At 42.1% G+C, this 14,799-nt stretch overlaps 1 protein-coding gene across 2 annotated transcripts in view; it reads right to left on the reverse strand.

Annotated features, from left to right (window-relative positions):
* The window catches only part of ESRP1 (epithelial splicing regulatory protein 1), a 60,778-nt gene extending 57,662 nt beyond the window's left edge, over window positions 1-3,116 (reverse strand). For both annotated transcript variants that reach the window (XM_011384364.1, XM_011384361.1), the window contains exons 1-3: window positions 2,786-3,116; window positions 2,140-2,268; window positions 793-906 (exon numbers count right to left, since the gene is read on the reverse strand). In XM_011384364.1, coding sequence (XP_011382666.1) covers window positions 793-906; window positions 2,140-2,268; window positions 2,786-2,917 — 375 coding nt within the window. In that variant the 5' untranslated portion in view covers window positions 2,918-3,116. The remainder of the gene's footprint in view (window positions 1-792; window positions 907-2,139; window positions 2,269-2,785) is intronic.
* Window positions 3,117-14,799: the final 11,683 nt, after the last annotated feature.

The raw sequence follows: 14,799 nt of genomic DNA on the forward strand, positions 1-14,799 counted from the left end.
GGCTATACTGGGTCAGCTGTCAATGCTCTCCATTTTCCCAAAACCCCTCATTCTTCCCAGGGAGAGAAATCACATTTCTCCAGGGAGAGAAATCACTTTTTTTCCTCCATACTCTTTTCCATATCAGAAAGATAAGCAAAAGTAAAAGATGGGGCCAATTCCATTGTTTTGATTCAAAATTCAATCAGTTTTGAATATTTACTTTAAGTCAAAGTGCAGTATACTGTAACGTTTCACTAGTTACATGGTTGTCTTTAGTACAAAGCTTTTAAATGAAGTTATTACAATTTAAAAGATTTAACTGAATTTTTTTTTGCTCTTTCCTTTTTCAGATAAAGCATTTTCCACAAAGATGGGAATATTAGTGTATTAAAATAAAATACAGTTCTCTCCTACTTGTCATATACTTTGAAAAAGGGAGAAAATCGAGCATTTTAAAGATCTGACAGATGCGAAAACCTTTAAATCACCAAAGGGTATATATAAAATTACTGCAATCTCAAACATCTCTATGAAAGTGTCATGAATTTGTATTGTGGTAAAATATACATAACACAATATTTAACAATTTAAGTGTACAGTTCAGTGGCATTAAGTACATTCACATTGTTATGCAACCATCTCCACCATCCCTTTGTCATCTTCTCAAACTGAAATTCTTTACCCATGAAATAATAATTCCCCACACACATTTATTTAAAATAAACAAACTTGGATAAATCTTTTTTTAAAAAAAAAAAACCTCCAGTCACCCCAAATTCCAATCGTTTTTTGAGAAGCCAGCACTCTTACCTTCTTGGAAGCTTCAGGATGCAGGATTTGCCTGACATGAAGCTGCCCATCAGTACAGAGACAGAAAGAGGTTCCTACCCCAATATTTAGTTCATTGCTCACTGACTGGTTAAACTGAAAAGAACAAGACACAAGGACGCAATTGAAAGAAGATTTACAAACTCTGCAAACTGGCCCCAGTTGGTAGTAACCAGAGAAAACTGCGCTAACTGCTGTAAAAGGGGGACATCCGCGATGGGGGCAACATAATTAAGACTCGGTTTCCACAAACTGTCTAGCTTCCTTTAGATAAACTTTCCAATAAACCTGCAGTTATGCAGGGGAGAATTTAGTAAACATTTTTTCTTCCTTCCGTCTGACTGTACTCTCTTCTTCTTTGCGAAATATCCGCTTAAGACTTTTAAATCAGAGGTCTCGTTTCATCAGCATATTACCTTCAGATTACATCATTCCTTAGTGTTACTTTTTTTTTATAGTTGTATGTACTAGGCTTAAGAAAGATGCCAGTTGAGCGTGGGTAATGGGTATGGAAAGTCTGGAAACGTGTTTCCTGAAACACACCTCAGAAATGATCATTTTCCCCTCTAATTCGTAACTCGTGTGCTAGGGCAAGGGCAGCTGAGAGCGCCCCACACTCATCCATGCACAGATGTTTAGCGCCCGGCCCTAGAGTCGGATTCAGTACCCGTCAGCAGCCCCGAGGAGCCGGGTTTTAGGTCACTTCAATTCCAACAAGGGGATTCCACCGCTTTCACGATGACCCAACGAGTAGCCCTCCACGTCCGGGCCTGCAAACCCACCCCGGCGCTAGGATTAAGGACACCAAAAAAGTAATAATGGAACCGGAACTGAGCCTTTGGAGTTCAGAATCCTGAAACCAAACAAGGGCCACCTCTAGCATCAGCGCAAGGCCCGCGCGTCTACACCACAGCGCCCTCTGCCCCAGGACTGAGCAGCAGACCCAAACCCCGGCAGAGGACAGTCGCGTCTGGGGCCTGGGCCAGGGGATAGGAGAGCTAGGACTCAAACTCCGCTCATCACACGATTAGTAAAACTCGGCTGATTCTCTGGCCTAGGACGTGACTCAGGAAGCAACTCGAAAACTGGAGAGTTTTGCTCCAAGACTCTGGGGTTTGGGAGACTAAGAGGATCAGCGACCTGCTCCCAAAAGGCACTACCCAAGCCTCCAGGCTGAGTTTCCACCCACGCGCCCCAGCGTCTTGCCACCCCACCCGGTGGACGCGCAGGGACCGCCGGACGAGGGCGTGAGCCTAGTAGGGCTGGGCCCTCTGCGAAGGACGCCTGGGCGGCTCGGCTGGGGTGGGCAGCAAGGCCCAGGGCTGTCACCTGTCGCAGGGCTTGGTCTAGCTGCGGCGCGGAGGACAGGCTTTCGGCGTCGATCTTAGTTTCTTCTTTACAATCTTCTGTCAGCTCCAACTGATCCGGCCTAACTAGTACTTCGTGCAATTGTCCCACCTCCGGGGGAAAGAAGCAGGAGTCAGTTCCCCCCTTCTTAAACTTGGGAGCTTTTTTTTTTCACCCTCTTCCTTCGCTCCCCTGCTAGCGCGGCCCGCGCCTCGGGAGGGGTCTGGCCGCAGAATCAAAGCTCACTGGTCGCCAGCGGCTCCGGAAGCGGAGAGGTCGGCGCAGACCTGCCCCCGACCCCACCCCCACCAGAATCAGGTCGGAAAGGCCCTGAAAGCGGGCACTAGGGGCCCCAGGGATTACGCCCCGGCTCCGCCGGGCGTTCCCGACCGGCAGAGAACCCGGCTTTGCGGCTCCCGGCCTCCCCACCTGAGCCGGATTTTGGGGGGCTGAAATGGCTCCAAGGCGGATGGCCAACAAGTTTGGTTTTACTTTGGATTCTCTAGGCCCCGGGTCCCGCCTCACAAGTGGACAAACAAGAGCACTTGTTTACCGACACCCCCCCCCCAAAACTTCAACAAACTTCTTGCCCTACCCCTATCATTTGGACAGAAACATGGAGAAATACCTTCTTGTTGGCCAGATCCACGACTTTCCATAACAGCAGGATCAGCTCCTTCTCATCTGAGCCCAACTTGGCCCCAGTGGCCCCAGCAGTGATTCCAAAAAGCACGACCAAGTAATCCGGAGACGCCGTCATGACGATAGGTGGGGAGGGGGAGAAGGGGGGTCGGGAGGCGGTGAGTTGGGGTGGAAATGAGAACGAGAAAACCTGTGCTAAAACCTCTCCAAGAGAAAAAGAAAGAGCGCCCACCCCACCCCCCCTCCTGCTCCTCCTCCACTTCGCTGCCGGTGCAAAAGGCGGTTACCAGCCACCCAAGCTCACACCTGGTCGATGCTCCACACCCAGGACAGGAAGGGGGGTGGGAAGGAGGGAGCAGGAGACCAGCCCTTTTTGTATCCAATTGCCGGTGCGTCTATGCAAAAAGCCTGGAGCAGGGCTGCACCCCCAGGAGGCGCGCGCAATGGCTGAAAGCTTTTCTGTTTTGGGATGTGGCTCTACCTGCCCGCCCCTTCCCCCTCCCCCACGTGGTGCAGGTAAGAGACACCTGGCAGCGCTGGCCTATTGGCTCCTTCAAACCAAGACGTGGCAGCGGTGGGGGAGGAGGCCGCAGGGGAAAGGGGAGGTGGGGGTGTGAGACAATGGCTGGATGAATGGAGAGGGGCGGGAGAGAAGGGGGGGGAAGCACAGAGCAGGGAGGAGGCGGTTGCCACCCAGAGGGTAGCCTAGGCCAGACGGGAAAAGGATGAGGGTTAAGGGGAGCGGAGGAGGGGTCACGCCCACGCTCTTGGAGATAACTGAGAAGTGTGGGGGGCTTAGAGAAATGCTGTCTGTGGGGGACGAAGCCGGAGGTTCTAAAGGGTCAAGCGAAAAGGCTGGCGCGGGGATGCGAAAGGAGGCCAGAGGTGAGGCCCGGGGTGCGGAGCTGCCCAGGGCGCGGCGCCCAGAGAGGGCGAACGCGGAGGGAGGGGCCGCCAACAGCAGCTGGGAGGTGGCGAGGGCAATTGCCAAGCACCGGAAAAGCCGCTCCCGAGCCCAACACACCTTTAAGGTGCAAACAGCAGGCCCTGCGTCCCACTCGGACTGGATCCGGGGCGCAAGGTCCTCCGAACCCGGAGGCGTCTGCCAACCTTAGGGAGTGAAACTACCACGCGCGGCATAGCCAGGCTCTTGGAGCTGGACTCATGGCCACCAAGTTACGCTCAAAGAAGCAGTCGCCGAGCGCTAGGCAAGAGGAGGTTCCCCCGGAGGAAATTCAGGCGCAACGGACCCCACTCCCTTTTCTCTTAAACTACTCCCTTAATTGCCACGTCTTGTTTGGTCCTGGCTGCTAGTTCGAGGCTGGAAACTCCTCCAGAGCAGGGGCCCACTTTCTTTGACTTGCCCTGAGCCCTAAATGAGATGCAGCTACTCCGCGTACCGAATGTTTTAGTAAATCAAGCCAGAGCAGGCACTTCCTGAATTCCCCGCTGTGACCCCATGCCCTCTACTCATACCTTTGCCTCCTGTACTTGCGTCGATTTGGCCAACTTCCTAATCTCCCTACTCTAGCTAGAGGCTGTCTGCGCAGAGGCTGTGTGTCCCTCCTTCCCCCAGCCAAGTCGGATTCAATGTGGTGGGTCCTGTTGACATTTTACAGAGAAAAGCGCTGGAGGTGAAGTTTCCGCTAGTTTTATATCTCAAATTCACCTATTCTTGGGAACAGTTTCGTCTCAAGTATTATCGGCTCCAGGTCTCCGGCCCTTTATATTCATGATGTGAAATCAGGCAACTGTACACCTAGCGTTACAGTAACCCTCTCCGGTTATAAACCAGAGAGAGAACCTTTCAGGACGCATGTCAGAGGCAGCTGGCGATCGAGCTTCCTCGACGGAGAAAAAGCATCGCCGAAGTGGATAGAGAGGCTCCGGGCCAGGGCAGTGTTTTGGGAGCCTGAGGCCCGCGCCACCACGTTTCCTAGCAGCAGGGGCTGCCGGTGGCGAAGCTGCCTCCCGCGGCGCAGGTAGCTTAGCGTCTTGGGAGAGCGCGAATGGAGGCCGGTCTCTGCCCGGAACAGGCAGCGCTATAAAGGCCGGCGTGAGTGCTCCATACCACCTTCCTCTGCAGTTCGGGTTCCATCGCAACATGCTTCCCGCTCCTGGACTGCAGGGTGCGGGGTTGGCAAGGGCCCCAGAGTTCGCATCGACGGCCTCGCCCCTCCTGGTCCTGGTATCTCCAAGCCCCCTCTGGGGCCCGGCACTGGAGGCAAAACGAGGTAGGGAGGGACCTGGAAAAACCACCCAGATTGCATTGCAGTGGGCGAGGCCGCCTGGAGGAGCCGGTTCCCCTGAGCCATCTCCCTGCAGGGCTTTCTCGTCGTGCGGTTCCCAGGTGCTCTGCCCTGCCTCGGCCGAGAGGTGCAGTCTCGCTGGGGCTCGGGAGCCGGTACGAGGCCCTGGCGGGGCGCACCCAACCGCGTGCAGCGCAGCCGGGAGGTCGGACGCGGGGCGGCGACTGTGACTGAGAAAGTGGTTAGAGAGCTCAGGAAGTCCTGCCCCGCTCCTCCTTTCAGGCTTTTGGCGTTCGTTCGGATTAATCATTTGTATAGCACATTTGGAGGAACTGAGAACTTTAACAGCGCGCTTGCCAGGGATTCCGTAGCATTATCCATATTAGAATTAAGTCTCAGAGCTGCCCTTTTCACAGAGACTTGGCTTTCTTCCTGCTTAAGAAAGTCAGATCCTTGGTTTCTGATTTTTTTTTTCATTTAAATTTTAATTTGCCCAACTAAGTTACAAGGACAAGGATTTTATTTTGTTCTGTTCTCATAAGTATTCCCAGGGCTTGGAACAGAGCCGGACTTATACTAGGCACTCAACAAATATTTGTTGAATGATTTTAATGACTAACACCCACCCATTTTTGCAGCTCTTTGTCTCCTGAGCTAGGGCAGAGTTCATTACTGCGAAGGTGAGAATCTGAAAATGGGAGTCTACAGGTAATTTAAGTCTCAAATGTTTAAAAAGAGTAGGTACTAATTCTTTGACAAACCTACTTTTATTAAGGAAATTCAACTCTTGTAAAATGCAGGAATGCCGAGAAAAAAAATTATGTGATACAATCAGGTTAGCTCTGAATCCAAAAATGTTTTATCGTCCATTCCACCATATCTATAATTCTAATATTGTAGGAATAATTAGTATGAAGTGGCTGGGAGAAACCTTGAAAAGAAAGGCTCATTCTATCTATGGTCTTCACTGGAGACTACCCCTAAAACTCCCAAAACAAATGCGGATCTTTTCTTTTTAAGCAACAGAGACTCATATTGAGGGACAGGCTGCAAAAAAAGTGACCTGTATTCTTGAGACTATATGAAAATCATAAAAGACAAAGACTGAAGAACCATTCCAATTAAAGGAATTTATGGAACATGAAACTAAACATGGCAACATGAACATGGATCCTGGAACAGAATTTTTTTTTTTCTTTAAGGGACATTATTGAGATAGTAGGGAAAATTTGAATAAGGTCTGAAGGTCTGTAGATTTAATAATAATATTGTGTGAGTGTTAATTTAGTGATTTTTGTAATATTACTGTTGTTCTGCAGTGATTTTTGTAATATTACTGTTGTAATATTACTTTGTTTGAGGAAGTACTCAGTATTTAGGGATAAGGGGGAATCATGTCTATGACACTCAAATGATTCTGACAAGATATACATATTTATATACATAGAAGATAAAGCAAATGTGGTAAAGTGTTAATAATGGGGACTTTTGAGTGAAGGAATTCTTTATACTATTCTTTGCAATGTTTAAGATTTGAAAAAGTATCAGATGACTTTTTGCTGCCACCACCATTCTGTTGTTTAACAAGTCTCTATCTCATAGCTTTTTATTCTAACCTAATCTTTCATACTGAAGAATGAATCTGTTTTCTTTATCTTTTCCTTAGTGAAAGGAAAAAGAAGAGGTCACCATTTTCTGTATAACAATCCTTTCAGATACTTTAAGGTTGTCCTTAAATAACCGTCCTAGGCTACATTACTGCAAGCTCTTTAAAGCTTCATTGTGAGTATTTTCTGCACTTTAATTCTCTTACTCTCCTCGGACTCTTTTCTTCTTATAACTTTTAGAGAGCAGCTCTTAAACAGGACAGAATTCAAATGTGTCTGCTGTAGCCTGAGCCATAGTGGTAACTATGTCATATTCTTACTACTTGCAATGCAGTTCTCTTTTTATGACTACGGTAACACCACTACACTTGCTGACTCCAGTTTTGTTCTAGATCTTCGGATCTTTCTTGGAGTTCTCAGTTGCATGTATCTCATTGTTCTCTTGTACCTGTAAGAAAAGAGACTTCGGAAATGGATTAAAGTATGAAAATATTCTCAAATTAGTGATGATGGTTGCACAAACATGTGAAATACTAAAAACCACTGAATTGTATACTTTAAAGGGGTGGACATTATGGTATGTAAATTATATCCGTTTGTAAAAAAGCAAATCAAAGTAAAGCCTGTGTTGGGGCTACCACAGGCTATTGATATTTCTTAGTTATTTGTATTAGGTGCAGTTATAAAAGGTCACATTTCATACTCCCTGGACAAGTCCAAATTCTTGAAGTGGAAAGGTAGGGAAAAGTAATCCAAAGACAAGCAAATCATTGTCACCTGCTTTATGTCTGAAGTAATTAGTGTAAAGTATTAAGTATACTTGGCAGAAACTACCATTTGGAGACATTGAAGATAATTTTTACAATGGGCCTATATCTCCTTCGTTTGCATGTCAGTGAATTCTTACCTATAGATTTCTAAATGACTACAAAAATCTAAAAGTGTCAGATCTGATATATACATTCAGTCATTTATTTAACAAATGTTTATTTGCACCCTAGTATACATCAGGCAAGAAAAGTATTAGGCACTGGAAGTACAATAGTGAATAAACACAAACACAGTCATAGCCCTTATTGAGTGGCGGACACAAATAATCACAAAAACAAATGGATCGCTACAAACTGGTGTAAGTGTTCTAAAGGTACACAGTGCTGTGAGATTGCACAAACGAACAAGCAACCAGGGAGACAGAGTTCAATAAGCAGTAGTATCTGAATTAAAATCCGCAGTAGAGATGAAATAAGCAAAGAGGTATGAGCAAGTAAGGAAAAGGGAAAGAGCCTCGCTGCAGTGGATTGTGTACAGGCCTATGGTGGATGGCTGTGGCAATGGAAGTAACGGGAAAGAGCCCAAAGATGAAGATACTTGAGAAGGTGAGACCTCCAGAATCTCCCTAGACTTCCCTTGTGTCCAGTTATTCACCGGGTCCCTTGGAATATTCCCCAGTGATGCCATTCTTGGATCACTCCCGACCATGCCTCATGTGACCCGTCTGGCCCAGAACTACAGAATCTTGCCAATGGCTGCAACAGGCCTCCACTGTATACACTAACCTTTCCCACAGATCCAGTGGTTTCTGGGAATACTGGATTTCACAGATCTTTAAACCAAAAAGGAGGGAAGGGCAACTGCCATAGAAAGGATTTCAATTTTTAATTTTGCTAAGGAGCATATTTCAAAACAAAACCAATTACCCATCATTTCATAAGAGAAAGGTTATTTTAACATTGAAAAGATAGACTCTGAATAAAGAACCATTGTTATATTACATGAATCAGCTTTATGAAAAATTTGCCATTTGTTATTTTTTTTCTCATTCAACTTCACACTGGAAAAAAATCATACCAGTGTTTTGGAGCCATGGTCTTGATCCTAAGATACTACAGATTATCAACAAATTTGATTTTCCTAAAACTCACTTATGTTTCTAAATTAATATATATTTATTTAAATCAAAGTAATACATGTATATCATTTTATAAGTCTAATAGTTATAATAAAAAATTGTAGTCACCTGTCTCTCCTCTCCCTGAACTCTGATTCTTGCTTCCCAGAGGCAGCTACTATCCATTTTCAGCTGTTTTTCTATTTTTGTAGTTACCTCCTCATTTGTAAATAAAACGTACTTACTAATATTAAACACCTTTTTTTTTTTTTTTTTAAAAAAAGCCTACTTTAATTTTGTTGCTCCCTTCTCAAATTGAATTGGAGCTATGGAATGAAATATATACTCTATCTCATATGTCAAATCCATCTGTGTTGCTTCCCAGAGAGTCAAGCCGTCAGTGATTACTGCTGTAGACTATATACTTAAGATGCTGCCTCATATTATGTATTTCAAGTAGCAATAACCTTAAATTTCTAGAGTCTCTCAGTGGTCACTTTGCTTATGCCTGCTTTCATTACCATTGATAAATTCTTCTCTTTCTGGGCACTTGAACACTCAGGAGAACTTGCTCATGCTTCGGATTTGGGAAAGGGGTTTGGCAAGAGTGTTCATCAATTATGCTGGCCTTCAAGGGAAGAATCAACACTTATGAAATAAAAGAACTGCTTCCAGTAATAGGACATCCCTTTCTCTGTGTCCCTGCTTTAGCTAGTGGAGGAAATATCTGAACCCATTCTTTTAATCAATCCATTTCTGCAAACAATATTTTGAATCAGAACATTCTGGAAGGCAGCACAAAAAACCATTAGCACTTAGACTCCCTCTGAGAAGTGGGTTGTGGGGTCGATTAGAGAGTGGAGAAAGGTCTTTCTCTTTACATACGTAAATAACAACAATAAAATAGCTTTTATTTATTGAATCGACACTAATACCAGGTATCAATCAAAGCCCTCAAAAGCATTGTCTCAGTTAATTCTCACAACAACCAAATGAGGTAAAAGTAGTGTTTGACCCCCACCCCAACCCCTGCTTTATAACTGGAAACCTCAGGTAAAGAATAACTTGGTGAAAATTACCTGGGTGGCACTGACAAAGCTGGGATTTATACCTAGGGAGTCACACTCCAGAGACTGTGTGTTTAGCCACTATTATATGTATACCGAACAAAAACCACTGTTATACTTTAGAAATCTTAATAAGTGAAATAAGGCAGACTATCACAAAGTAAAACCTATCTCCCTGTGAGAGCTTGGCTGCAACACATTCACATAACCACCAATAAACCACAAAAGTAAAGTTACAGTTAGCTGATTTAATAATAATGTCACACCTTAAATTTTATGAAATAACCTGCATTTTATACCTCAGCTTATTTACAAGGTAACCATGAATTATGAAGTATCCTTGAGACCCATTAAAGAAGTAACATTCTGTAATAGTTATAATTAGCATGGTAGTTCAAGTAAGCATTAAATATGTCATCAAAGTTTATTATTTTCAAATTTGGAAGAGACTTTAATAAATTTTGTTCCATCTCCCTCTTTTCCACAAGAAGCCAAAGAAGTTAAGTGACTTCCCTAACCAAGGTGACATAGCTAATTAGCAGCAGGTCTGTACTCAAAAGCTCAAGTCTCCCGGCTCCTAACCCAATGCTCTTTCTTTGTTGTGTCCATGACTACCCAGACGGTGTGCTCCCTCCGAGAATAGAATAGACTTTCTAGATAGGACTTGAATGTATCTGTGAAGGTGATTCTAGGTAAAATTTCTTAAGGTTTTTGCAGGGAAAAGATATCTTGGTTGAGAGGTCTTGTTCATTGCAGTTTAATGGATGGAAAGTGGACTTGGATGTCCCCCTCTGATGCTGTTACACCTTGCTGTTCTGGAGTCTGATTCTGGAGCTACTGCATGACACACTGAGAATTTAGAAGAGTTTTGGTGGAAGGGCAGGAGGTAGGGGGCTGAAATTTGGACGAGCTATTTTTAAAAAAAAACTCTCTAAAGAAATTTTAATGGATGCATTCTTTTGATTTTGGTATTCTTTAGAAGATACAGATACACAGGACATGGTCTCTGCTGTTGAGGACCTTGAAATCCAATGAGAGGCAAAACTCAAAGAGCTTGGCTGATGAGTGTGGTGTGGAACCCTTAAGAACATGATATTAGCCCAGAGCACTCATAAAAACGATGCTATAGTAGGTGGTCTGTACAGCAATGTTTTTCTGAATCCGAGTTGCCAATCTGCCTAAACCATTTTCTATCCTCACTTGGTTACCTCCTCCAACTTGTATCTACTCAATCAGCTTTCAATCTGCCTTATTGGACACTCAGACTTCAACTGCGTTCTTCTCTCTGACTGACGTCAGCTAGCAAAATTCCTCCTGTGGTTTGGTCAATGGCACTATTCTTTGGTATGATGCCCTCAACAAACCTTCCTACTTCCCCTACCTGCCCTCACAACAATGGCAACAACTACATAGGAGGGGTAATAGATTATATCTGGTGAGGGCATTCAATGTCCTGCCTTATCTATCTCCAGCCTGCCTTTCTAGCCCCTTTTCTCTCATTCTCTATGCTCCCAACACATCAGCCATATAAATGAAACTCTTGCTGTTTTTTTCTTTTTACTTGCTCTTCTAGCCTCCCACAACTGTCTATACTGCCCATCATATAGTATTTAAAGACTCTGTCAGCCCAGATGGCTACACTGGTGATTCTACCAAATATTTAAAGGAGACTCAACACTAATCCTTCATGAACTCTTCCAAAAAATATAGGAGGAAGGAACACTTTCTCAACTCATTCTATAAGGCTAATATTACCTTGATACCAAAACCAGACGAAGACATCACAAGAAAACTACAGACCAACATTCCTAAGCAATCTTAATCCAGCAGCATATTAAATAGATTATATACTTTGATTAAGTGGAATTTATCCCAGGAATGCATGGTTGGCCCAACATCCATATATCATTGTAATATACTGTATTAATAGCATAAAGAACAAGAACCACATGATCATCTCAATTAATATGGAAAAAGCATTTTGGCAGAATTCAACATCCTTTTATAATAACAACAACAAACCAGAAATAGAAGGGATCTTTCTCAACATGATAAAATATCCATGAAAAACCCACAGTTAATCTCATAATTATGAAAAATTGGATGCGTTCTCCTTGAGATTAGGAACAAGACAGGGATGTCTGCTTTTGCCATTTCTATTCAACAATATATTAGAAGTCTTAGCCAAAGAAATTAAGTAAGAAAATAAAAGGCATCCAGATGGGAAAGAAAGAAATAAGACCATTCATGGATGACATGATATTATATATAGAAAATCCTAAGGAATCCATTAAAAAAATTAGAACTAAAAAAATGATCAACAAGGTTGCAGAATACATTGTATTTCTATGCACTATGAATGAACAATCCAAAAAAAAAAAAAAATCCGTTTACAATCACACCACAAAGAATAAAATAATAATTTAACAAAAGAAGTATAAGATTAGTACATGGGAGGTGACAAAACAATGTTGAAAGAAATTAAAGACCTATGTAAATGGAAAGACATCCCATGTCCATGCATTGGAAGACTTAATATTGTTAAGATTGCAGTACTCCTCAAATTGACCTATGGATGCAATCCCTATCAAAATCCCAGTGACCTTTTTTGCAGAAACTAATCTTGAAAAAGAAGAAAATAGTTGGAGTATTTCATATCCCAATTTCAAACTTTACTACAAAGCTGTAGTAAAACAATGTGGTACTACTATATGGATAGACATATAAATCAATAGAATAGAATTGAGAGTCAAAAAAGAAACTCTTAAATTTATGGTCAATTCATCTTCTACAAGGGTGTCAAAACCATTCAATAGGGAAAGAGTAGTCTTTTCAAAAATGGTGCTGGGACAATGGGATAGCCATATGGGAAAGAATTAAGTTGAACCTCTTCCATACACTAAACACATATAATTCAAAATGGTTCATGGACCTAACTGTAAGAAATATGTTCTATTTATACCATAGAATGTTATTCAGCTATAAAAAGGAATGAAATATTGATACAAGGTATAAGCTAAGTGAAACATGAAAACATGCTAAATGAAAGAAGCCAGTCGCAAATGTATGATTCTATTTATAAGAAATATCCAAAATAGGCAAATCCATATTTTGGATATTTTTATAGAAATATCCAAAATAGAGACAGAAAGTAGATTAGTGGTTGTCAGGGACTAGGAGGGAGAGGGGAATGGGGAATTTTTGCTAATGAACAGAGTTTCTTTCAAGGGGTGAGGTGAAATATTCTAAATTTAGATAGTGATATTGGTTTTGCAACTCTGATGTAACAAAAACCACTGAACTGTACACTGTAAAATGTTGAATCTTATGGTGTATGAATTACGTCAATAAAGCTATTATATAAAAATCTATTATATAGCATTCAAATTATGTCTTATGTATTTCAATAAAGCTATTATATAAAAATCTATTATATAGCATTCAAATTATGTCTTACGTATTTCTCTTCCTACTAGAATCGGACTATGAACTCCCTTCATCTTTACACATTGTAAGTACTCAAATGAACACAATAAATACTTTTGATCCAGTAATTAATTCATTGACATATATGAAAGAAGTTTAAGACTTTGACAGGCAGTTGGCAGAAAAGATTGGTGGCTGAGCAGAGGTATGGAGAAGGAAAAGCACCAAGTTTGAGCAGTCAGCAATTCCTGTCTGGCTAGGAGACACAGGAAAGGAAGCAGTCCAGATGTGGGTAAGTGTGGTACTACCTACTCTTTGTTCCATTTTTAATTGTTAAATATTGTTAATTGATGATGTTTTGCTAACTAAAAATATTTTCAGACAAAATGCTGATCCAAGCTCTCTCTCCCCTATGCTTATTCCTAACTCCTTAGTTTAGTCAAAAGCTACAAGGGAGGTTGCTCCATTCGAACAAAACAGGAGGAAAGCAGTTTCATCTTTGGCTACCACAACCAGCTATGCCCACTCTGGAAATCCTGCTTTAAAAGTCTGTGGTGATCAGCGTGCTTCATTCACACAACTGCTCTGCCCCACTTGCAAATAGTTCTAAAGCCAGAAACCTATTCACATATACCTTTGCAGTTTTTTATTCCTTCATTCATTCATTCAACAAATATTTATCAAGGACTTACTTTTTCCCAGGTATTGTGCCAGGCACTATATGACAGCAAATAAGTAAACTATGTACTCAATATATGTTGTAGTATCCAATGTCAAGTTGAAGCATATCTTTTGGACTATTAGTAGCAATGTTTTAGTAAGAGCTTAAAAACCAGGCTCTAGTGAATGTGTGAGAATACTATCTTGCATTTGAATATAATAGAACAAAGCAGTATTCAAGGATTTCACATGCAATATTTCATTGGATACTCAAATCTGTTAAAAAGAAAAAAGGTAGGGTATTATCTTCATCTTGTAGGTGAGACAAATGAGATTTGAGTAGGTTAAATGATTCCTTTAAGTTCATACAACTCATAAGCAGCCATTACTTCTAATTGGTTGGTTTTTCCTTTTCTGAGACTAGATTCTTAGGGGGCAACTGCCTCTGTCTGTTTGTAAATAATAAGGTAGCAAAGAACTTTTAGATTTGTTCTTTTTAAATATTTAATAAACCATCACTGTGCTTATCAATTTTATAAACAGACAGCTGTTAGGAAGCAAAGTAATGAACCCAGCAGATGGAGACATTGAGAAAATATGTTTCCGTGAGACATGTAAGTGCACAGTTAATGAGAAAACAGAAATAAAATCTTTAGACTGTTAGTCTCTTGTCAGGTGTGCAGTTTCCTACTCAAAGTTCTCTCCTGGAGAGCTTTATCATTTACCTTAGCTATCATCCTTTATGGGAATGACTTCCAAATTCAATTCAACAAATATTATGAGAGTGACAAAGTACACTGAGAATAAAAACAAGAATGAGGCCCCACCCCAGCTTTCAGAGCCTCTAGTCTACATTGGGGGGCAAATAGTTAGAATTCAATGTGAATACATACTATAAAGGACAAGTGCTGTAATGATACGGAACATTTCTTAACAAAGTTAAGAAAAAATTATGTATAGGAAACCATTATTTATTCTTAAGTATAATTCTACATCTGAAATCTTTCAGAACTGCCAAGCTTTCCAGCTTCTTAAAGTAACATTTTTATTAAATACTCATTATGTGCTGGACATTATGCTAACTGCTGTATGGGTAGTTATGT

Source organism: Pteropus vampyrus, unplaced genomic scaffold (genome assembly GCF_000151845.1).
Source record: "Pteropus vampyrus isolate Shadow unplaced genomic scaffold, Pvam_2.0 Scaffold572, whole genome shotgun sequence".
In the NCBI taxonomy this organism is placed as follows: Eukaryota; Metazoa; Chordata; class Mammalia; order Chiroptera; family Pteropodidae; genus Pteropus; species Pteropus vampyrus.